The sequence below is a fragment of the Arachis hypogaea genome, chromosome 15 (genome assembly GCF_003086295.3).
Source record: "Arachis hypogaea cultivar Tifrunner chromosome 15, arahy.Tifrunner.gnm2.J5K5, whole genome shotgun sequence".
Lineage (NCBI taxonomy): Eukaryota > Viridiplantae > Streptophyta > Magnoliopsida > Fabales > Fabaceae > Arachis > Arachis hypogaea.
In genome coordinates this window covers 152,505,871-152,531,313 of record NC_092050.1, presented here as the reverse complement: position 1 = coordinate 152,531,313, position 25,443 = coordinate 152,505,871, and the positions used below count along the sequence as shown (strand labels likewise).

Sequence of the window (25,443 nt, the reverse complement as noted above, 5' to 3'; positions counted from 1 at the left end):
TTTCTTTCGTTTCTTGCCTTCTCTTTTTCCTTCTTCATCCGTTACTGCACGTTTTCACTGCACCTTCTTCTTCTTCTTGCTGCACGTTCTTCTTCCTCTTCCTCATCTTCTTCTTCTTTTCTTTCGTTTCTTGCCTTCTCTTTCTCCTTCTTCAACTGTTACTGCACGTTTTTACTGCACCTTCTTCTTCTTCTTGCTGCACGTTTTTCCTCATCTTCCTCTTCTTCTTCTTCTTCTTTTCTTTCGTTTCTTGCTTTCTCTTTCTCCTTCTTCATTTACGTGCTTTTATCTCTGTTTTCTTTCTTCGTTATTCTCGATTTCCATTGTTTTTTGACATCAAGCTCTAAAATCATTTTTGAAGAAGAAAAAGCAGCAGAAGACGAGGAGAAGAAAGAGTAAGAGTTCTGAATTATGCATAAGATGTACTTCAACGAATTTTGGGTGTATTTCTTAAATCCTTTGGGTGTAGTTTTGTAATCCTTTAGGTGTATTTCTGTAATCCTTTGGGTGTATTTCTATAATCGTTTGGGTGTATTTCTGTAACCGTTTGGATGTATTTTTGTAATCGTTTGGGTGTATTTATGTAATCGTTTGGGTGTATTTCTGAAGTTCTATTATCTTAAAATTTGGCAAGAAATTCGTTTTCATGGAGGAAGAAGAAGAAGAGTCATTTATAATGCATGGTGAGTAGCGCGCTTTGAAAACAGGAAGTGGTTGAATAACGTGCGTTTATTTACTCTTGAATGTGGGAGTGTAATGCGTGTTTTTTGTTGGGTTTGTGCCAACTTGTAAGACTTGTAAGCCAAAAAGAATTGTATGTGTAGCAGACCTCATACAATAAATTTGTAATTCCCAATAATTAATTTCTATAAATAACTGATTAAATATAATAAACATCTATATTACAAATGTCATAATAATATTATTAATCATAATAAATTTTACGTTACAAATATTCAAATTCCATACCATTTGACCAACTTATATAAGTCTCTTATCACTATTCTCTCAAATTACATCAAATTTAGCACAAAAAATTTATTTTCCAACTACACAACATCTCAAACTTACTCAATAGAGCATCATTCTTTGGACAATATTATCAAATAAACAGACCATTGGTTGATCAAAGTTTGCGTGGTTCGTCTATAAAAAACATTAACGCCCACAAATGAAGAGGAGCCACTTTGCTTAAAAATAATTATATTAGATGAAAAGGAGACAACTACATTTGTGGCACGTGTAATCAAACACCACAATATTAATAAGGTAACTCTATATACTTTTTATAATCCCATCTATCAAATCATTAGTTATTAACCAAATACTTATTTCATATCAAAGTGCTACAACTATTTGATGGCAAAGAAAAAAAAGTTGAACACAATTGTTTCAAATTTAATGACACTCTAAAAAATTAATGACATTGAAGTACCACCTCAATTGAAAAATTTGTCCAACCTTACACTTATATTTGAAGTTAAAGTAAATGATTTTAATCTCAAAAAAGGTTGTCAACAATACACTATTATTAAGATATTTATTCTAACCAAGAATATTGAACCTCAACACACCCATTACAACAAATAAAACGAGTAATACTAAAAAAAAAAAAATACTTATTCAAGACATCATTGTTATTTCATTGATTATAGGAACCAACTTTGCCAACACTTCACATACCCATCAAGAAATTAAAGAGAAAGAAACTCATACAAATTCAAGACACATCTTCGGACGAAAAATTTACATGCAAAAATAGAAAAAATTCATAAAGAACATGTCTTTACAAGAACCTACTATAGAAAGAAGAAATCAACAACTCTAACAACAATCAATAAGAAAAAGAGGACAAGGGCCACATAAGAAGACTAAGTCCATCAACTAAAACAAATGCAAAAATCAAATCACCAAATAAAAATATCACTTTATACAACTCCGACATCAAAAACTTTTGTACTACAAATTATTTTAAATAAAATACCTTTTAAATTTAACTTTAGTTTACACATATTTAATTTAATTCTACAAAATATAATAATTTTTAATATTTATTATATACTCATCCTTAATATATTCGCCCCACACATTGCGCGGGTCTCATTCTAATTTTAGAAACAGTCCCGCTATGTTACCAACAGTCCAACAGCATTTTTGCCAACTTCTGGCAACTCTTATTTATAATTATATTTAATGAAAGTGTCTTCGTGGAATAAAAATATCTTTTTTATGGCGGTGTTTAATAGAAATGTCTTTATAGATATATTTTCTGGATGTGTCTCTTTATATATGTGTTTAAAATATAATAATTAATTATTGTTGACAAATAAATTGGCAGATAATATGTTGATACCTATACTTTTTCTTTTAGAAAAGATCGAAGGGAAGTTAGCGCGGTTATTATGTGAACTCAATACAAAATAACACTATAAGTACTGTTTGGATCAATAGAAAATGCAAGAAAGGTAAATGTAAGGAAAAATTCATTTTCCATTGATTGAATGACAATGGAAATTAGAAGAAAAGGAAAAATAGTGGCATGGGACCACCTCCAAGTTTTCCTCTCAAACTTGATGAAAATGGATGATAACTTTAAAATGAAAGTCAAATTATTAATTTATCCATAGTGTTAAAAAAAGTAAAAGAAAAATGAAGAGTATTAATGTAATTTTACTTGATTATGATTTTTTTCCTCTCATTTTTTCTATGGAAAAGTATAGGGTACCAATATATTATCTGCCAACTTCTGCCAACTCTTATTTATAATTGTGTTTCATGGAAGTGTGTTCGTGGATGTGTCTAATAATTAATATATTTTAAATACATATATAAAGAGACACATCCAAAAAATATATCTATAAAGAAGCTTCTATTAAACACAACTATAAAAAAAATATTTTTATTAGACACATCTACGAACACACTTCCATGAAACACAATTATAAATAAAAGTTGGCAGAAGTTGGCAGATATGATGTTGGTAACGTAGCGGAACCGTTTTTCTATTTATTTTTTCTTCATCTAAACAACATACAAAAAATCAACTTTTCTTCTCATTTTCTTTCCTTCCATTTTTTTTTCTTATTTTCTTTCTTTCTATTTTTCATTTTCCATCCAAACAAAGTGTAAAAAAAAAAAAAAATGTATTTAAAATATTAATATTGAAAAATGGGATTTTGAAAAATAATATATATATTTTTTATTTTATTTCAGTGAAAAATCTCACTCTGGTTTCTTCTTCTTCTCTGAATTTGATTCCTGGAGGTCGCAACACTTGACTCCATGGATTCCTACGACCCTCTTCTCGAAAAGACCCGACTCCCCCAACCTTCCCTCCAGAAATTCGCAGTGGCATCAATCTTCCAGAACATCCGATCCAACCCGCATTCCGACCCGGGAAGGCGTGCCATCTCCCAATGCCTCAATTCCTCTTCCCCTAACGTCGTCGACACTTCGGTCCGCGAGCTTTGCCGCCTCGTAACGGACTCCGTCGTCCCCCTCCAATTCGCCTTGCTGGAGCTCCACTCTGCCCTCGAAGGATCCCACCCGAGATTCGTCCCCGTTTTCGTCAAGGGTTTGGGCTTCCTTGTTCGTTACGGTTTCCAGAAGAACAATGCCACGTGGCAATTCTCCTCCACTGAAACGCACCCTTTCGTCAAGGTTTCTTCTCTCGTTTTCACTGCATCCGTTATGAGCTTCTTGATTGTTAATATAACAGCTCAATTTTGAATTATTATTATGATTATGAGTTATTTTGAATCAACATTTTAGTTTGAGTTCATAATTATTGGTATCTTGTGCCGCAAATGCCGTGTTAGTTTTGCAAGGGATTCTGTAAGAAATTCTGAGGAGTGTGTAGGTTTGTGCAAGTATCTGGAAAATGCAGAACACAATGCAACAGAGAAAATTTCATTTAGTTGGGTGTGTTAGACATGTGATAAAGTTAGTTGAATAGAATTAGCTGGTTGAGTAGAGATAATTATCAACCATGTGTCGCGTACAGAATACATGTTGAAATACAAAATAGTATGTGAAACAACACATGTATTTATAATTATTGAGACTGATATTTGGCATGCACATAGTATTTTTTGTTAGCTATTGGAACAATATGTCACATGTGCATAAAGCAATTAGTAAGCTAATGAAACTGACTTTACATTTTTTATCATCTCATTTCTGTAGTAAATATAGAATTAAGTGTGATTTGATATTTGTCAGGTGTTGTCTAGCTGTTCCGAAGTTCAACCTGAACTACTGCAGCAAGTGTTGATGTTTATGTTGCAAAATAAGCGACTGGGAATGGACGAAGTTTGTGAATTCTTGAGGCCATTGTTGAATTTCTCAATCATAAGATTATTAGTTTCCGAGTCATCTTCCACTTCATTTGCAATGCAACTGGTCTCATCTTTGGCTTCATTTTGTTGCTCATTTCCTTATGAGTCTATTCCTGTTTTTAGGCTCGTAGTTGGATGCCTCAAGTATCTTCCACACGAGACCTCAGAAGTAAGTGCAATTGTGAAAGAAGAACTGCTTATCTTGGGTTAAATAAGTTTTTAATGGTTATTATTTACTTTATTGCTTATTGGCTCTTCTTAGGACTACAATAAATTTGTATATATTGTAGAACACATGACGGAGGCATATATAGTGGTACTGAAGTCTCTGGCTGGAAAGAAATTGGTACGTACCTTGTATTCTTGTAATTCGCAGTCCACACTGGTGCTTATTGTTCTACCCTGTACTCATATTGTTCTTGGTCCCTGTCAACAGCTGATTACTGGGGCTCAAAACTCTTCTGTGGAATTTCTAGAAACAGTTGTTTCCCTGCTCACTTGTCTTAAGTGGTACCCAAGTGGTCACGAGCGCATCTTTGAATTATCAAGGCGCCTCTTATCTGTACAGAAGGATCTTGGGCTGCAATGGGTACCTGGTCTGTCATCGACTTTGGTAGCATTATTCACAATATTTGTTCAATCAGAACTTGAGCATGAACAGGCTTCAGTATTGAAACTTCTTCTCTTAATCCTGAAGTGGAAATATGATAGTGGTAAGTTTGCTATAATTGTCCTGATTTCAGAGTTTATTCATACATTCAAACTGAATATAATTGAAGTATGATTTTTTTTTAAAATTGTCAAGTTTCTTTTTAGAATCCTCGAGTTTCAAGTTAACCTAAGCCAATAACATTTGTATTTTGTAGACAAGGTTATGCACATAATATTGCTTTTGCATACTCTTTCTTCCTGGTGTGATGAACTCGGTTCAATTTTTTTGGTTGGTTGGTTTATTAGCTACTTGGCAGTATGCTATGTGTGGTTTATGCATGTTATCTTCCAGGATTCTGAATAGCCGTATATGGTTCTTTGATATGGGAGTAGCTATATCACTTCTTCCTGCTGTAATTTGCTCCAGCTCAAAATTTTAAAGTTATCCTGTATAATGACAATTTTTTTAATATAATTTGTTTATTATGATAATTACCCATGCAGATGATGCTATTAGCAGAACTAAATCCTCTCCAATTGAAGAGATTTTGTTTTTACTTCCCACTGTCAGCCTTATGTCTTCTCCTTCCAAATGTGTGAAAGGACTGGCTGCCGATTTGCTTCTTGTTTTGGAGAAGCTCCTTGTAAAAATGTTTGTGGTGCCAAACGATAAACCAATAACTGAGAAGGGAGCTCACTATCTAAGCACACCAGGAACTATACTTTCAAGACTTGTGCAACATCTGTGGTATCAGGTTCCTTTTTTTGGTTGTTGTCTGGCATTATTTTTTCCCCCACTCTCTATTCTCCTCCTTCCAACTTTCATTTAACACAGAATATAGAGATTAAAATGCTGTAGGTTGAATATTCATTTACAAGCTCTCCAATAGTGTAACTAGAATGACAGAAGTATAATAATGAGAATTATAACTAGTAATAATATAATTTAGAAATACTATCACTCTTCTGTTTCAGGATGGAGAATATTCTTCCAAAATCTTCCTTCTAAATTTGGTTTTGAATGGCACAAATGAAACCAAAATAATGCATGATAGACCAATATCTTGGGTTTCCCGTGTACGAGGGTTCTGCTCGTCAATTATTGACCGGCGAAAGTCTTCATTACCTCTCACACATTTTCAGGAAGTACTTTTGACTGGTATGAGACGCTAGCCTATGGGAATGGAGTTATTTGGCATTGTTTTGTTAGAAGGATGCAAGAGATTGATGTTATTTCAATGTATGCTCTTGCAGAGATGCCCTTGTTACTCAGTGCTGTTATTGGTGTTTTGTTGATTCATCCATCAATGGAGGCTGCTGCTGTTGATACTTTGTCTTCTATTGCCATTATGGATCCCAGATTGGGAGTTCCTTTGTTGCTAACCATTATGTTTTACAGCAATATATTCACAAGAAAAGATGTTGCTAGCCATGATATGTTGGTAATTTCTCCCTTCTTCACTGGCACTTATTGCTCGACATACTGTTCATTTGTCTCGATTATTTGTCAGTATGGTCCTTTATTTCGCTCTGTCTCTCTCTCTCTCTCTCACACACACACACACACACATTTTAAAACTGTTGTTGCAGCTAAAAATCTTGGAAATGCTGCCATCACTTGCTTCACATTCAGCAATGATTCCACTGGTAGTTCAAACTCTCTTGCCGATGCTTAACAAAGATGCAAAAGTGTGAGTACTCGATTAGATATTGAGAATAAATATTACTATTGTCGTAGTTTTGCCGTATGATATCTCATATCTGTTTATCTAGCATAGCAATAATGTTGTGCCATTGATGTCCCTTTTGACAATAAGTATCCTTTAGAAGAGTTGGTCCCAGTGATTGAAATTTGAGCTTCTATACATATTTAGTTGAAAAAAGGGACCACAATGACATTGAAAAACAATTTGTTTCATGAATAGTTTCTGCTATTCCTTTGTATAAATTAGAACTCTTACTACGTTCAATTACTCATTCCATCCAATTCAGGTTTTTATATTATTCTTTTTTAAAAAATTATGCAGCTCGTTATATGCTACAGCAACTCGATTACTGTGTCGAACCTGGGAGATCAATGATCGAGCTTTTCCAAGTTTGCAAGTAAGTTTCTAATCCAGTCTACACAGTCAATACTTTAGGCAGAGACAACTCTTTTAGTCCAAAAGAAATGGAACTGGTAGCATAATGAGTTAAACTTGTATTTGCAAGGTTGAACAAATTGAATTATTAGTTCCATTGACTAACTCTATTATTTATGGAGACTGCATTTTCCAGAGTCCACAATTCAGATTCAAAGGGCTCTTGCACAAAGTAGTATATTGGATATGAAATTGTCACTATACTATCCCTTTTGTTTCTTTGAAGCTTACTCTATCAAAATTACCTTAATTATTTTATATTTTCTCCATGTTTAGGGTGTTTTGCTTCCCAAAGGATTCACTGATTTCATGTCAGAGAGAGCTATCTGTATAAGCATGGCTGCTTCCATTCGAGATATTTGCTATAAAAGCCCTGATAGGGGTGTTGACCTTATCTTGTCTGTTTCGGTATGCCCTACCTGTATATTGTTTTCTTGATTCTATCCTTCAATGCATGCTTTTCTGGCAATCATGGTCTTATGTTCAAATATACAGACTTGCATTGAGAACCCAGATCCTGTAATTAAAGTTCTTGGTTTGCAAGGACTTGCCCACCTTTGTGAAGCAGATGTGATCGGTACTGTCAACTTTGTCTTTGAATTACATCTTCTGGAATAATACAGTATCAAGACGTATTAAAGCATTTTAATGGGATATGCTGTGTTTTTTATTTAGATTTTTACACTGCATGGGGTGTCATTGCCAAGCATGTGCCAGGATACCATTCTGATCCTGTTCTTGCACATAGGTAAGCATGTCTAAGGTTCTAAGCATATGCTTGTATTTTTTTGACTTGTACTATACCAGTGATGGGGGTATTTTTATTTTTATTTTTTTTCCAAAAATAGTTGACAGGCTAAACAGAATAGTTTTTACCCTGGGCTTTTGCATCCCAATTCTTATCAAGTAGCATTGACAAATTTGGTTCTGTCTACTATTGGAAACCTTGTTCTTCTTTTAGCTACTAGATTTGCATTAGAATGGTATTTCAAATTAATTCTATTTTCCCTCTTGAATTTCATGTTAAATTGTAATCCTTTTGTCTCAACAAAGAACACTTCCTCATAATTTGCTGTCTTTGCAGCATTTGCTTTCTTTTAAGGTGGGGTGCAATGGATGCAGAAGCCTATCCAGAAGCATCAAAGAGTGTGGTGCAAATTATTTGGGGCGTAGCTACCTCTAGTCAGGAGGCCCAGTGGGCTAAAGCTAGAGTTTCAGCCCTGGAAGCTCTTTCCCAATATGAAGTATACTTTGCCTGGTTCTGAATGTATGGAATGTTGTTATTTTAGGAGTTATACTTTCTCCATTAATATTGTTATATTACCATTTTCCAGGTGTCACAGCTTGAAAAAAGTATTGCAGATTTTAAAAAAAGAACTTTGGAGCTGTTTGTTTCTGAGACCTGTCCCAAAATACTGAAGGTCATGGAGGATTTTCAAGTCAAGATAATAACACATGAGCACATGTAAAACATCATATCCTACAATACCTTTATTAATCTGATGAATGGATAATATGATTAACTTCATTAAAATTTTGTGTTTTTTTTGTTTTAGAAATCGCCGACGATTGGTCAAGGAGAAAAGAGTTTCAGGAAGTAAGATTGAGAAATTGGTGGATGTACTTCCACAGGTTATATTCTCTTCAGGTATGGCAGTATTAGCTTTCCATTTTGTCTTCTTCTTAATAAGAATTCCATGGCATGCTTACTAGGAAGATCCAAAAAGGGGTTAAAAAGGAGTTGAAATTCCTAAATGGTGTTCCTTTTTCTTTTCCCTGTGACTTTTACGTTTGCATTTTTAATTCAGAAGATAATTAGAAATAAATGTATTTTGAATTTTCTGAAATCTAAATGGAGTACTAGAGTGGTTGTAGCTAAGTTGAAGAAATGACAATGCAGAAAAAAGGGGTCAATATTTCCTTTAGTGCGGTGGCAGAAAATTTGCTACTTTATATTTTGGGCAAAGTATTATTTTTGTTCCAAATGTTTGGAATAAGTATCAATATTGTCCCTAATATTCTTAGTCCTAATTGTGTCTTAAACATTTCAAAAGTGACTCAATGTTTATCATAACCATTAACTCCGACAAAAATTACTAAGTGATGACATATATTAATATATTATTAAATGTTGCATGTGGCAAACTCTAATGATATACAATAGTAAATAATTTTTTTAGAAAAGTTAAAAAACAATAAAATTAAAAAAGAAAAATTAAATTATAAAAGATTAATAATATTATGGGTTTTTTCCTCATTGCCAATCGTCATCGTGCTATATAACCCCATATTCTTCTCTTCTAAATTGCTGAATGGGGTTTGAGAAGGTATATATTCTCTGGTAGTATTCTTGATGTGGTTAAAGATGGGAATAATATTGAGTCACTTTTGAAACGTTTGAGACAAAATTGATACTTTACCCTTTGGTGTTTATGAGCCGAGTGAAACCGGGTTTGATATGACCCAGACCCGGCCCGAAATATATACCGGACCTATTTGTTATACTCGAACCCGGCCCTAGACTCGAACCTGGCCCTAGACCTGATGAAACCTACACACTTTCGGGCCACGATTATACCGGGTGAAAACCGGGCCGTTAACATTACATTACCTTGATACCTTCTTGTAAGCTAGCATGTGAAAATATCCAAATTTTCAGGACTCCAACCATTATTTGACATGGTAAAATTCACTTAGAAAAATATAACAAGAACCAACCATTCTCTAAAAATAAAGCATAACCACAATCAATACTAATATTTTCTAATAGCACCAAATATTTAATTCAATACAAATAACAATATTATGCATTAGTCTAAAGTCTTATGCATTTTAAACATAAAACATTAACTTATAGTCTTATAATGACTAATAACACAAAATATTAAGGTTTACAATACTTAAATTCCACATAAGAATAGTCATCATCCATCACTAATAACACAAAATATTAATTATGTATGATGACCGGGCCACCGGGCTAATTGCGGATGGCCCGAGCCATTGCCCGGACCCGACCCGAAATAATGACCGGGTCTATTTTTGAGACCCTTACCCGACCCTAGACCCGGTAAAATCACACCAAATTAGCCCGTAAAATGTTCGGGGCCGGGCCGGATCTTCGGGTCAGGCCGGGCCATGCACACCCCTAGTCTAATGTATTAATTTGGTCCTTGTTTGAATATGCTCTGACACAGACTTCCGATTTGCAGGTAATACTAGTGAAGCTAGAAAATTGCCTGGTGCAGCTTTGTTATCTTTTTCTTTTACTCCTAAAGACGTGAAAGCCTATCAGGAATCAAAAGTAAGATGTCAAAAGATTAGCTATATTTTTTTAGAATTGGCTTCACTTTTAGTCTGATATCATAAGTATTCAGAGGCTAAGAGATGTACATGCTGGGTATGGAAATGCTCTAGTGGAAATGGCTTCTTCTCTTCAGCTCTCAAGAAATATCATGCTTGCACTTATGGCGCTGCAATCGTGGAAAGGCTTTGTGCGACGTTGGATGAAGGCTTACATTGCGTCCTATGATACAAAAGCACAGACTGTCCTAGATAAAACGTCTAAAGCTGCCAGTGATATTTTAAAGGTTTAGCTTAATGTTGTTATGGATATCCTGTTTGCTCAAAGTTCAGCTATATGCAAGTTTTACACAAATTTATCTTATTACATGTTCTTTTCTGTTTTTTATTTTGTGCAGAGAATGATGGCACTAGCAGATGAAGCTATACCTAGAGCTGCTGAAAATATTGCACTGGCTATTGGTGCACTCTGTTTGGTGAGAAACTTTCCATAGTTATGCACACTTTTTCTTTTCCCTCAAGTTTTGCTCCACTGCTGCCTGTTGGCATCTCAATAAGCCATTGGTAGGATTATCAAACTTCTGATTATGTGGGTATTAACAATGACTTGACTTAAATTTTGCAATATAAATGATCATTTGCAGTGATTGAATTATTTGGATTTAACTTATTTGTATACAATAAATTAAAAAAAAAATCCCACAAAAAATTATTGCCTATAAAATAATCACAAACCATTAAAGAAATAGCAAGTCTTGTGTGATAAGCACCAGATTGTTATGAGATTTGGCTTTTCTTTTTAGGTTTTGCCTCCATCTGTTCATACTGTTAAATCTGCTGCTTCAAAGTTTCTCTTGGAGTGGTTGCTTCAGCATGAACATGAACACCGTCAATGGTCTGCTGGAATTTCTGTTGGATTTATCTCAAGTTGCCTTCATGTAACTGATCATAAACAGAGATATCATAACATCACAGGACTTCTTGAGGTGCTTTTTTCCCCCCATTCTTGTTTGAGTATTTCTATTGTATCATTATTTTCTCTTTCTGAAAAAAAAAGGTTATGTTTAAGAAAATATTTTTGGAAACAAAACCTATTCTAATACGAAAAGAATAGCAGTTTTAGGTTAAGAATGCTCTAAATATGTTAGATGTAATGCAAGTGTTTGCAGCAGTCTTTTAACTCCACCTTCTCCCTTGTCTTTGCTTTGTGATTCAAATAAAAACTTCATGGCGAAAAGAATTCAAACCTGTATGACATTATACACATGCTGTAGCATACTTGGGGTCCTGTTCACCTTTGTAGTAGGGTCAAGGGTGCATGAATAGGGAGTTGAAGAACACCATTGGATATATGTGCTGTGCAGTAAGAGAGGCTAAAAAATGCAGTTTTTCTAAGGGGTCCCATCATTTTTTCCAAGTTAGGTCCAAATCACATGGATGAGTTGTGAGGGTTGATTGAAGACAAGAGGTGATGATGTGTAAAAAAACTTGTCACTGATTTGGTAGTTGACTTCTGTTATTGATTTGACAGCTTTCTTATGAGTTACGAGGTTGTATTTAGAAGTGTAGTTGTACACATACATACACTCTTCCAGAGGGATTTTTTGAAAAAAAAAATCTGCTTTTTTCCAGGTCCTTTTTGCTAGCAGAAGTTCCCTTGTAAAAGGGGCATGTGGTGTTGGATTGGGTTTATCATGCCAAGATCTTCTTACCAGGGTTGAAGCTGCTGATAACTCCACTGTTGAAAATGAAGCTAACATGGTTCCAGAATCTGAGTTGCTAGGAAAAATTGTTACAGCCTTAGCTACAGTGATACGTGAAGGAACTCGATCTTTGTCTGTTGTTTTGGACAGTCTATGCTCATGCTTTCCACCTGGTTCTCATGAGGTGAATGCTAAGGTACTTGAACAATCATTTAGTAACACTGAGGATTTTGAAGAAGATATATGGGGTGTTGCTGGTCTGGTTCTTGGTTTGGCTACTTCCATTAGTGCAGTATACAGAGCTGGAAATTTAGAAGCTGTTCTCAAGATTAAAAGCTTGGTATTATCATGGATTCCATATGTGAATTCACTAGTTCTGAAGACTAGTTCCCATGGGGAAGAATCTGCGATTGTTTTAGCACTAGGGTCCTGTCTTGCACTTCCCACAATAGTTGCTTTTTGCCAGAGAATGGAATTGATGGATGATACTGAGTTGGACCAAATTGTGGTTGGCTTTAAAGAGTTTATTTCTGACTTAATCTCTGTGAAGAAGTCTGGCATTTTGCACCAGAATTTAATGATGGCATCATGTGTTGGAGCAGGGACGGTGCTTTCTTGTATACTTAATGAAGGCGTTCACCCTGTTGAGGCCGAAAACATTAAAGGTTTGCTGGAACTGTTCAGGAAATGTTACTCCAACCCTTTCCCTTTTCTGGTCCATCTTGGTGGTATGCTAGGAGTTGTTAATGCTATGGGAGCTGGCGTAGGGATTTTGGTCCATGTGGATTTTCCAAATTACACCAAGCAAACTGATTATCAGAAGAAGGTAATTTACTAGCTGCTATCTTTCACACATATTTGTTAATATTTGGTTTTGTTCCTTGTTTCATATCTTAACATCCCTCCATGTTAACAACAGGATTCGTCTTTTGTTGTGGGTCCTCTTTTAACGAGTTCTGTTGTTGAACCATACTTAACATCTTTGGTGCAAGAAATTTTTCTCGTGGCACAACATTCTGATAATCATCAGCTACAACAATATGCTTCCTGGGTACTTGGCTTCCTTCGACATCATTTATGGTCCAAGGAACATTTGGGTATTGAAAGTGATAATAATGTAGCGGAAACTACTTCAAAATCTGTTTCTCAAAGTGTTTCTGAGGACAATGTGGTTTGGAAACTCAGTTCGTGGCTTATGGATTTCAAATACACTGTGGTAGATCTCTTACCTTTATTTTTGCAAATTATTCTGGAGTTCTTAAGCTTTGAAATATGCAATTCCTTCTTCAGATTTTGTAAACTATGTCATATTTATTTCTAGTGCAATTAATCATTCACTTGAAGGTAGTTTTGGGTTTGAAGTTATAGTTTGTGTAAAAAATCATGTGGCATTTCACAGAATTAGCTCAAATTATTCACAAGTGATATGTTCAAACTGAATTGTTTTTCCTCCATTTGATGTGAAATAGCCATGATAACATCATTGAATGCCAATCCATTGTGATAACTGTATCTGATCATTCTATTTTACTTTTCATTCCAGATTTAGGTAAGGACTCTTTATATTTGATAGAATTGCAACATACATTCTAAACTTGCCAACTCTATTCATGTTCACTAAGTTTTATATTTTGTTCGTTTCTTCTGATTGTTCTCATTTTTTTTCGTTATCTATTCTCAGCCAGGTACTATTGTACATGTTGTTACAGTTGTTGCTGTATTAAGGTGCCTTTCTAGAGCTCCCAGATTGCCTAGTTTGGATTGGGGAGCAATTACCAGGCGTTGTATGAGATACGAGGCCAAAGTTGTCGAATTGTTGCAAGCAGATTCTGCTTTTGAGATGGGTACTCTTAGGGAGCAATGCGTACAGTTTGCATTAGCTCACGCAAATCAATTTGATTCACTCCTAACTTTTCTTGATGAGCTATCTGATTTCTCTAGGTTCAGGACACTTGAAATAAACCTGCAGTCATGTCTGCTAATTCATCTTGCAGACTTTGTAAAAGTATTTTCAAGCTCCAGGCTTGAAAAACTTTTTGGTGATGTAAATAATCATTTGTCTTCATTTACCTCGTGTGAAAATTCTGGCAGCTTGTTACGTATTTCATGCTGGAAGGGTCTTTATGAGTGCCTAGATGAAGTTTCTGTGGGCACTTCTGATCACATTTGCCTTGTTGAGAGGTGCATGGAAGTTCTATTTACTTTATTGCCACTTATGCAATCTTCTGGCAGTATAGTGTCAGGCAATGTTAGTTCTGCAGAGGAGTGGGCTGAAGCAGTAAGTTGCTTAGGGAGGGCTCCACAGAGTTGGTTATTGGATTTTCTGAAGGTATGGATACATGAACTGTCTCTTTATCAGCTTTTCCTTTTGAGAATATTATTTACTGTTTCATGCCTTATGCATGCTGATGTTTTGCAGTTAGTTCAGCTTCTTTCGCACTAAGTTTAGTGACATTAAGCTTATAATATATCAAAGGTCTGTTTGAACTTGTGACCTAAGCAATCATTTACAAACACAGGTTTCATATGAGGAGTTTGTTCATGGTGCTGTCCAATCTGTTGATGTGCGAAAGAAGGTCCTTATGAAGATCAAGCTAGTGAAGAGTCATTCTCTTGCACTTGTTGAACTTGGAAAAATGAAATCATATGTATTAAACTCCAAAATCCAAGGTAAGTTTTCTGCTACGGGACCCAATGTTAACACTTTCTAGAGCACAGGAAAACAGATCAATTTAGGGTTAAGCAGTTAATGGTTCTTAATTGAGTTAGAATTGCTACTTCTATTTGGAACTTGGAGGCATGTTAAGCTTGGATGTGTTCATTTTAAATGTCTGCCAAAATTTCATATTTTGCAGGATTCTGGGATGTACTCGTTGAAGTTGCAGCAGCTTTGCAGCATGCAGATGGAAGTATTAAAAGACAGTGGCTTATTGACACAGTTGAAATTAGCTGCGTATCTAGTTTTCCTTCCACGGTAGGACCTGATAGTCAATGCTAATGTCTTCAGAAATTAACGTATTTTTGTGATCATACATTTGATATTTTTGTGTTTAAAATTATACTTAATTGGAGAACAAAATGTTGTTGAAATTGTACAAGTTGAATTTGTTATGATTCTTATTCCATTTACAATAAATCTCCTTATTTACTCTGCAGGCATTTCAGTTTCTTGGTTTGCTATCTGCCACCTGCTGCAAATATATGCCCTTTATGATCGTTGACCAACAAACGGTGCTGAACGATCTACCAGTCATCCTTGTGTCTCTTCTTGATGACAAGAGCTGGGATGTTGTTGCAGAAACAGTTGTTTCCCATCTCTTTTTGTCAGCCGAACGCATATACCAATGGGCAATTCAGATAGCAGATGGTTCCTATGTTCCTGGTTCGCAACCCATTGATGAGAGTGAGAATCATGGCGCTGATTCTCTGCTGCAAGTGGTGCATCATACTTGTGTACTACTCAAAGGCTACTTGCCATTAGAAAAGCAGGTTCGGCTCGCCAGCATGGTTATCCCCTGAGATTGGAACTACATTCTTGAAGATGAAAGGAATATGTTGAAGCTAAATCTGAAGTGTGTTCTTTGTAAATAATTTGCATAAAGGAACACAACAGCATGGCAACGGCACAATGTTCTTGGCATGAGAATTTGCACCATTCCATTGTGCTTTTTTCTCAAGGTTAAACTCATAACAAGCTTACAAGATTATGTCTTTAAATCGAGTTTGTGTTAATCTTTAAGATTCAAATTTACTTCCATGGTTTAGGTGAACTCTGGAGTTTGATAGAGGACAGTATTGGGTGGAAGTCAACCGTCTCAGATGTTTCTTGCAAAGCAAACAGCTGATTATGTACAGTTTTGGTTGTCCAATGTACTAAAGCTAACCAGAATGCATGTTGTACCATTCCTTGTTTCTATACAAGCATGCTGTACATTGTAAGATTTGGATGCAATGGTTAAAATTCTAGATGTTAGTATATTTTACATTCATCTTTTACATTGTTTGTTTGTGGGGGGTGGATAGTTTTGAACTTGATGGAATGAATATGTAGAGATTCAGATGCTAAGGTCTCTGCGGATGGGTTGCCATGATTAGAGTTACGTTAAGATTTCTCCTTTACTGCCACTAGAAGATAATGATAATAGGAACTAGTAATTTTAACCATTTTTTCATCTTATTGATACTAAAGGGAATAATAAACTTATGTTCGAACCAAAATCATTAAAAGTGTCTTTGGATCAAGGAATTTTAAAAGCGAATGTAATTTTTTGCGATATTTAAAAATTTTGTTCAAATAATTTGTTTGGATCTAAAAAAGTTTTTTTTTTTTACTCATAAAAATTCAATAATACATGAATATCATAAAATAAGAATGGTTAGTTGGTTACGTCCGTGTAAATTCTTTTATTGTATATGAATTGTGGTTTAAAACAAGAAAATGAAAATGTAAATCTCTAAACGGTTTTGGTTTAAATGGGAAAATGACATAAATCGTGGTTTTGTTCTAAAATCTTAGTTCAACCAGAAAAGCAATAAATATTGGTTTTATTATATATGCCTCAATGGTGAAGGTATATTTATGGTTGAAGTGTTTAAATTAAATTTAATCCAATTATAATTGGTAAATTAATTTTTTAGGAAAAGATATTATGACATTGTTTCAAGATCGTAAACAATGGTGGTTTTTTTACTTAAATTACATTTCATAAATATCAAATTAGTTGTTTTTCATTTTTCTACTTGTTTTATTCATTTCAATGACAATTTTCACCACTCAAACATGGGCTCATATTTTGTAGAAACTATTTATTTCTATAATGCAGAAAATATTATGAACAAATATTAACCAAAAAAATATGGAAAAAGGAAAAGGAGAAAATTCTATAAATGATTTTTTAATGGTGTTATATATCTAGGTATCAAACATGTTAGGTGTATACTAAAATCAATTACCAAAATAAACCACTAGTATAGTATACATATTGAAATACAAAATATAAATTAAAAATGAATTAAACTACACAATAAATATATGGTAAATAATTTTAGTATACAAAGAAATGACATTTTTGTGTGTGTATACATATACATATATATCATTCGTCCAAACACACGAATAGATATCTTTATTTTTAACTGATTTGGTTAAACCAAATAGATTTTTATCTGAAAGTTTCGCAATATTTCATTGATTGGTGCAATAATGCAATCTGTCTCCTCAAATTTATTCTCATTCAATTTTTGAGGTTCACTAAAATTGATGTATCTAAGTAAATGCATCTAGATACATCAACTTTTAATAAACAGAACATTTTTTTAATATAAAAAAACAATAATTCGAGAGTGAGAGTAAGACTTATATAGAACACAATGGCCAGAATTGAAAATACATATAGTAGCACTTCTGGCTTCTCATTCGACTTGGTTTTAAACTCGGATGATTAACGTTTAATATTATTCAGAAACATAAAAAGTTTATCAAAAAGATTGACGCAAAGAATCAAACGATGAAGGTTCTTTTTTCCCTATTGGCCATACGAATAAAAAGGGTGGATGGAATACATCAATGCTCTTTCTATTTTATAAATACTTCAGCAGAAATTTATTCGTTAAAAAAAAAAAGAAAAAAAAAACGCAGAGAAAAGTTTCATTCAGAAGCATAATGGAGTAAAAACTAACAGCTTCAATTATATTTACTGCAACTGCAAACATTAAAAAAGGGAAGGGTTCCCAAACATTTGTTATGCAACCGTTCGGTGGCTTCTAACATAATTTTGATCATCAAAACTTTGATCCTACAACTGAACTATCCAAAGCTGAGAACATCATTGAACCATTCAACTAATACCACCAAATACATGAAGAGGAGGAGGAGGCAGCCAAAAAAGATGAAATTTACATGTCTCAATAGTTAAAAAGGAACATATGGAAAATTAAAATTTTTCATAAATTGAAAAAATAGGCTCCCGAAAATTATAGTTTCATAGATTTAAAATTTTTACCTCAGCTGTACAAATCTGATAATTAGACCCTCTCAACAGGCATTAGCATCAGGTGATTGTTTGGCGGAATCTTGCCTGGGGGTACCCTGGAGATCATCTTCACCTTGTTCCATTTCCATATGCTCTGAACTGCTATTGATTTCGGAACTTTTGGGATCATCATCTGATACAATTGGTTCTTGGTTAGCAGAGTTCTCCAATTGTTCTTCAGGATGTTGGTCTTTTTCTAAAGGCTCCTTGGGAGCAGGAGGAGAATGTTCTCTACTACCAGCAGCATTGCTAGAATTACTAGGTGTCAGCCACACAAACTTTAGGTTATGGTCTTTCCAGCATTTTCCATTAACGAATGCTCTCTCGGCTGCACGGCGAGTGGTGAAAATTATCCGTGCCTCTTGTTGGTTACTACCATTGACTTGTGAAGCTTCTAGTTCAACAGTGGAAAGTTCGCCATATGGTAAGAAGTGTTCCTTCAAAATGGCAACCTAACAAAAACGAGTTATACTTATTTCAGCTAAAATATAATAAGTTAAAACTGATTCTGTCCCATATAGAATAGTAATACAGGAACAAGTCCAACACAAAATGACTGTGTGATACACAATAAATGAGTTCTGTTAACCAAGTTCTTATGCACCACAGAAAACTAACGCGAAACCTTTACAACAGCTAAAAAATGACACCCTTCAATTTGAAGGCACTACCCGCATCTACTGTGTTAAAACACAAGAAATACTTAACACTGGTTCATCCTAAGGATGTACGCGGCTTGGCATGATGGCATAGCTTAGTCAAAGGTGTTACCAAAATCTTAAAATTTAAGAAGTAAAACCTTTTATGAATGTAAGTGAACACATCTGAAACTCTGAATCCAATATTTGATATTTTCATGCATGAAGATATGTGGAAGTGTTGAACAATAATGTGTAATAGTCAAGTGAATTGTATTACCCACACGCAGGTAAGGAAATCCATTCTAGTAAGTTCAGAAATAGAAGATAGGCAGAGAAACTTACATCTGCTAGACCAGTAGGCAGAGGAGGCATGATTCTGAAAGCAGTGGGACGATTATCCAATTTGTATCTGTTTACAGGCGCAAATGGTTGCATTGGCTGCTTTAGGCCTGTGGGTTCTTGCAATCTCATTGTAGTAATTGGTTTGGGACTTTGAGATACAGTATTGACCAACTGTTTGCTTTTATCAGCAGTTGTCTCTGCATGTGGAGATGCCATACCAGTATCAGCATCAGACAACTGCGAAGAAGCTAGTTTGGCAACATCAGATGCCATGCCAGTTTTGGGTCTCTTGGCAGCTTGCTCGGTAACTACTTCACCCTTGACTCCTGTAGCCTGAAAAAATCAAAGTTTATATTATGAGGAGGAATTATATCAATACAGGAAACAAGATGATAAGATAAAGTAAGAGGAGATATGTAATCATCCTTGAATTGTAAGTCCAATTTTTAATAGTTATGCAAAGGACAAGTCATTAAAAGCCATTTTATTAGTTGCTAGTAATATCCTTGACTTGGACCGAAAATAGAAGGCAGTGTACCTGACACCAAACGGATCACACTACTTACTATAGGTCTATAGCCATTTAAGCTAGCAAAAGCCAAAAAACAATGTGCTTCTAACCAATGTATTATTAATTACAAATTAAATGCAAGGATATTTTAACTTACATGTTTCTCAAGTTTGCTCAATTGGCGTCTGAACTCATTACGCTTTTGATCCAACATTTCCTGCTTTTTGCGCAGTTCTTCCTTTAATTGCTCCAGGTTTTCTAGCTTCTTTTGTATGGGAGGTGGACCCTTGGACCCATCCAAGATGACCGACTTTGGTTGATCAGATTGCGTTGATAATTCAGCATTAGTCTTTGAAGCATCAGATTGATGTATATCTTTTCCCCTATCAGCGAGAACAGGAATGGATGGAACAAAAGCTGATGCTTGCCCACGGGGAGTTACAATTACACCATTCCCACTTGTGGTACTTTCACTGCGAATGCTATCACGATTAGCCCACCATAGTTTGATAAAACGATTACCCATTACAGCATCTGGGGCCTTCAAAGCAGCTTCAGCTTCTTCTCTCTTGGAGAATTGCACAAAAGCTCGCTCACTGTTCAATGGAATATATATGTCAATAATTTCCCCAAACTTCTTAAAATGGGCAAGAAGTGCCTCCCTTTTGTTGCTTTTCTGAGGTATACCGTTAACAAATAGAGTGCGCAATGCCTTTTGCGAAGGTTTCCGTAAAGTTCGCATGCTTTCAGTTTGTACCTTCATCAAACCATCCAAGGCTTTTGGGTCAGTATCATCTGCTATCATTTGCTTTCCTTGAGAGGAAGCAGTTTGAGCAGCAACTAATTCATCATTATCTTCCTTCAATTGATTCTCAGGATAATGAAGGGGATTCATGGTAGAGTTTGTCTTTTCTTTCATGTCATATCTGTTTTTTGAACCACCAATTCTGGCCCAGACAGATGAACTAGCACCCTGTGAACTGACAGAAGTTCTGGTAGTACCCACTGGACAATCACCATCTGGAACTTCTGATAACCTCATATGATGGTGGGCAGAAGCATCACTAGGAAATGCCTCCGTTTCTTCGATCTTGGATGACTGAAGAGACTCCAGAGCGCCATCATTCCAAAGGGGTTGATCAGGATCATAAACATCGGCTCCACTTGTGCAACCAGGACCTGGATATGCACCATCCAATGGCAAGACATCATCACCAACTCCAGACTTGCTAATTTTTCCAGGTATACATTTGCTGTTCACTATTGTGGTGGAAGCATTTACTGAATGTAGAGATCCTGATCCTGCCGGAGCTCCAATTAGATGTGCACTTGGAAGCGAAACAGGAAGGTTGAACTGTGAAAGACTCTGAGGCAACAATAAATTAACTTCTAGTTTAGCAATGAATTCAACCATATAGAAAAGGAACTATGCAGCATCCAATTCAATGAAGCAACCAACACACACTATAGTAATGATAATGTTGATATATATTGCTGCTCAAACATTAAATGCCTGAATGTTCTGCACATTTGTTCCAAAAAACCCACATAATTTATGTTGAACATTTTATCAACAAAAGTTGTCAACATTTTATGGTCAAGAACACCCTCCCCACCCCCCCACCCCCCCAACAAAAACAAAAAAAAAAATCAAAAAGGAATCTCATAAAAGGGACAGCAAGAGGAAAAAATTTCACAGAATATCTTCTACATTGAGCAATTGAAAAATCATCCCCATACTCCTTGGGGGTTGGGTTGGTTACCAATGGCATACACCCAAAGTGGGAAAAACAAAAATGATATGCTGTGGCACCTGGCGCACTCAACTCAATTATACACCAAATAATTCCACAAACTATATATTCCCACAAAAATGGCCTAATTGTTTTTCCCCTAATTATAACACCCTCATAGTATGAATAACTGGAACACAATTGTTGTGCAGTAATTCTGAAGTGATTTCACAAGCAATCAGTCAGTCTATTTTATTCAATTATGGAATGACTACAGCAGTTGAAGATTAAACAACTCATTAATAAACAGGAAATATCTTCAAAAAAGTGTACCTGGACATCTTCAATAACAATCCGATTAACACCATGCTCCATTGGGCACATGTCACCTCTAAGGCAAAACCCTCGTTCCTCAAAATCTCTACACCGTTGGCGAGGAATATTCACATTTAGTGATGGATTAATAGGAGGTCTCAGAGCTCCCGGTAAACCCATTGGATGGAGCATATCTAGTCCTCCATTGGGTACTGTTGGAATTAAACCAAACGTGTTCCAGGATGCACTTTGTGCATTTGAAACATTTGGTAATCCTCGCCCAGTATAAAGGCTTGGAGGAATAGAGCCTGGAACCAATTGAGTAGCAACATCAATTGAGCTGAACCTAGGATCCCGATGGTTCCAAAAACCAGATTCTCTACCTCTTCCCCTACCAACACTAGGATCTCCAGTAAAAGGTTGGTTTGCCCGTAGTCTCATGTCCAAAGGTGTTCGAGGACCTGAAGTCAATCCAGGGCGCCTTCTTTCAAACTTAGAATACAACTCTTTATCTGTGGTGGCATCATTGTAAGTTTTCATTGTTTCAAATCCTAGAGATTCATTTTCCCTGAAAGGATGCCGATTCCCAAAATTTTTGTTACGTTTTCTGAACGGCCTGTTATTAACAGGCTCTGAAACATCTCTCTCTGAAGATTGAGAACGAGCTTCCCTCCTCCGATGCTTATGATTCCGATCGTCATCATCATCGTCACTAACTTCCTTTTCCTCGGGATCGCTACTTACACAATCAGATGGAACAACAGTCTCTGGTTTTGGAGATGAAACTTTCAGCTCCATTAATTCTGTTATAACAAGTTTTATGCTATCCTCTTCCAAAGCCCAACGAGGTATGACCAGCTTATGTTGGCAGGAAGAGTTCCAAAAGAATAAAGGGCCTACATCAATAGAAATTTAGGACAACAAATATGAGCAAGGTTAGAGAATACATTTGTGCATGATATTTGCTATTTATATATGCATTTTGTAGCACGGTCCCCAATCATCTATCCTTGCAATCAGTGATGACACAAGGAATATGGGGCACAGACAATTCTTGAATTGCACTATTGCAGAAAATTTCCGATGAAAAAGAAATCTATAGTTGCACATTTTAATAAAAATCGAAAGATGAAGCCCTAACAGGGAGTAATATGATCAATAAGTCATTTGATATTATTCCTTTAAAGCTCAGGAAGCACCACAAAGAAAGAAAATGGTCTTGCCCTAGGAAATCAAATGTTAACTTCATAAAAATAAGCCAAACTGTAAGAAATATTCAATGGATAACAAGCATGAAATTCATTACTTACAGAGTAACCCTACATTCCTAAAAATTGTGCAACAGATTCTACATTACAGTATCATACCATGTATATTAGGAACCAACCATATATATGCAGCTACTCAGCATCACCACTCCAAGCAAGAATACATACCATAAGAAAATTATCAACAACTTAAAGTTGCTTGTTAATCACAAATAAAAATCCCACCACTCCAGCACTACTTCCTTTTTTTTTTGTTTTTTTGTTTTTTTAATTTCCAACATCCATAGTCACTCAAACATTCGGCATTGGATCATCAACACTGCTAAAAACACTAATTAACCCAAAGTGATTCTCCATAGTTTCAAAGATCCCCCAGAACCCCCTCCCCCCTCTCACCTCTTCTCCAACTACTATTTTGCCCTAACCAATAATCCCTGCCCCCAAACCCCACGTTTTCTCCCATCCATTTTTCTCCGTCTCTCCTAAACCATCCAATAACACAAACTACACCGTACATCCACCCCGCCCTAGGGTTAATTAATTGTGAAAAATAAAACTATCAAATTACAAATCCCTCCTAAAAAACTTACTGCTGCAAGCAAGAGACTTATCAATTGTTCATATCCATAGGTATCGCACGCACGCAGCAATTTCCTTCTACGATACGAGAGACACAAAATTCGAAACAATCTATCTTATCCAGAGAATTTTAGAGAGAGAGAGAGAGAGAGAGAGAGAGAGAGAGAGAGAGAGAACCTTAGCTAGAGAGGGGTGAGTCGTGGGACCCACGCGCAACCGTGGGAGGCGGCGATTGACGGCGGAGGCGGGTGGCAGATTGGGGGAGAGTGTGGTATTGGTGGGTGCGGCTCTCTCAATGCTTAGAGAGAGAGAGAGAGAAAGAGAGAGAGAGAGAGAGAAGGTTGAGAGAGTTGAACGAAGGAGCCAACAACACACCTTAATCATATGTTTTCCTCATTCTTCTTCTTCCTCTTGTTCTTCTAATTAATTTCTTTTCTTTCTTTCTTTTCATTAAACATAAAATAATAAATAGATTTAATGTAATTATTTTCTTGTGAGCTTGTCCGTCCTTGCATCACAATGTTGAATTCAGTCACTAATGTTAACCAATTAATCACATCAATAATTAATCAGCTAGGGCACGGATATTTGAGTAGCTAGCTTAAACAAAATATTTTTAAGAATTTAATTTATATGTATTGTTTTTTTTCCTTACAAAAAGGTTTTATTTTCAATTAGAATATATATATATATATATATATATATATATATATATATATATATATATATATATATATATATATATATATATATATATATATATATATATATATATTAAGCTAATAAAATAGCCCAACCCAATATAGGTAAAAGTGGCCAATGAGTAATAGCTCAAATGGCATAATCTCCTCATACTCAATTAAAAGGTTGCGGGTTCGAGTCTCCTATCTTTGGTAAAAAAAAAATATAGGTAAAAGTGTACCAATGTTTAGCAAAAATATAAACGAAAAATAGAGAGTAATATTTTGTTATTATTTGAATTTTGATTAATATGTGTAGATTTTGACTAATTTTGAGTAAAACAAAAAAAAATCAGTTGATCCAAACAAATCAGTTTATACTTTTATAGTGCTGGGACTACATCAATTTAAGTTAGACTAGTATTTTTATATGTAATAACATTATGGGAATATAAATATAAATATCAGATGAGTTATACATCCATGTAATTTTCTATTTAAATTTATTCAAGTTGGCCCAATAAAAAAAAATTCAATCCCATTAAATGAGCGTGTATTACACGCACATAAACCTCCCAAAATGTTAACATTAATTCGCGCTTTGAATATAAAACGTTTCTTCTTCAACCTCGAAATCGCTATTGGAGAAATTCAAATCTCTCTCAAAATCTTTCAAACCTCGTTCACGTTCTCTACGGAAATTGCTACTGAAGAATCGCGAGAAGGTTTCGAAAGGAAGAACAAAAAACAAACAAAAACAATAACAGAGACTACGAAATGTATGAAAAAAACTACTGTTTGTTTAAAATCTCGCAATCTCGCATTTCTCTTAATTGGATTTAAGGTTTACTGGATTGAGTTGCTTCATTTAGTAGATCGACTTATTCTAATTCCATTTTTTTTGCGTAACTAGGGCATACGAATGCAAATGTGTTGTTATTTTCTTTCTGTGATATATAGTTCTGTTCATTGGAATTGGTGATTTAGATTCACTTGATTGTTAGTGTGTTCAGTTGAGTTATTTTGCATGCAAAAATGTTTTTCTTGCTGATTGAATGTTTATCACGTTTTATTCAAAACATGAATAGAAATCGGTTCATTGAAGTTGCTGATTTAGATTCACTTGATTGTTAAGTGTTCAGTTGAGTTCTTTTGCATGCAGAAATATTTTTCTTGTTGATTGAATGTTTATCATTTTTTATTCAAA

General features: G+C 35.2%; 2 protein-coding genes across 5 annotated transcripts; one reads left to right on the top strand and one right to left on the bottom strand.

Moving 5' to 3' along the window:
• The first annotated feature begins 3,112 nt into the window (after positions 1-3,112).
• On the top strand, positions 3,113-16,201 carry LOC112751412 (protein RST1). 4 transcript variants are annotated; one of them, XR_003176380.3, is made up of 26 exons: positions 3,113-3,660; positions 4,222-4,506; positions 4,600-4,683; positions 4,774-5,050; positions 5,493-5,743; positions 5,964-6,147; positions 6,243-6,430; positions 6,579-6,679; positions 7,016-7,091; positions 7,406-7,537; positions 7,625-7,706; positions 7,805-7,877; positions 8,214-8,373; positions 8,464-8,594; positions 8,686-8,777; positions 10,342-10,433; positions 10,507-10,719; positions 10,831-10,908; positions 11,236-11,418; positions 12,065-12,961; positions 13,055-13,351; positions 13,817-14,464; positions 14,655-14,805; positions 14,991-15,109; positions 15,292-15,813; positions 15,901-16,201. XR_003176380.3 is itself a non-coding variant. In XM_025800545.3 (25 exons), exons 1-25 carry the CDS (start codon positions 3,283-3,285, stop codon positions 15,652-15,654), a joined length of 5,535 nt encoding a protein of 1,844 aa, XP_025656330.1. In that variant the 5' UTR covers positions 3,213-3,282; the 3' UTR covers positions 15,655-16,201. The 4 variants fall into 4 exon arrangements, 2 of the variants coding, with proteins under 2 accessions (XP_025656330.1, XP_072074033.1); XR_003176381.3 differs by having other exon boundaries at positions 3,220-3,660; positions 4,628-4,683; XM_025800545.3 differs by having other exon boundaries at positions 3,213-3,660; positions 15,292-16,201.
• Positions 16,202-17,798: 1,597 nt separating this feature from the next.
• Positions 17,799-24,228, bottom strand: LOC112751411 (zinc finger CCCH domain-containing protein 41). Its single transcript, XM_025800544.3, has 5 exons — positions 23,734-24,228; positions 21,728-22,605; positions 19,819-21,027; positions 19,151-19,483; positions 17,799-18,619 (listed from the first exon to the last, which is right to left on the bottom strand). The coding sequence occupies exons 2-5, from the start codon at positions 22,505-22,507 to the stop codon at positions 18,170-18,172; spliced, it is 2,772 nt and encodes a 923-aa protein (XP_025656329.1). The 5' UTR covers positions 22,508-22,605; positions 23,734-24,228; the 3' UTR covers positions 17,799-18,169.
• Between the last annotated feature and the right edge of the window lie 1,215 nt (positions 24,229-25,443).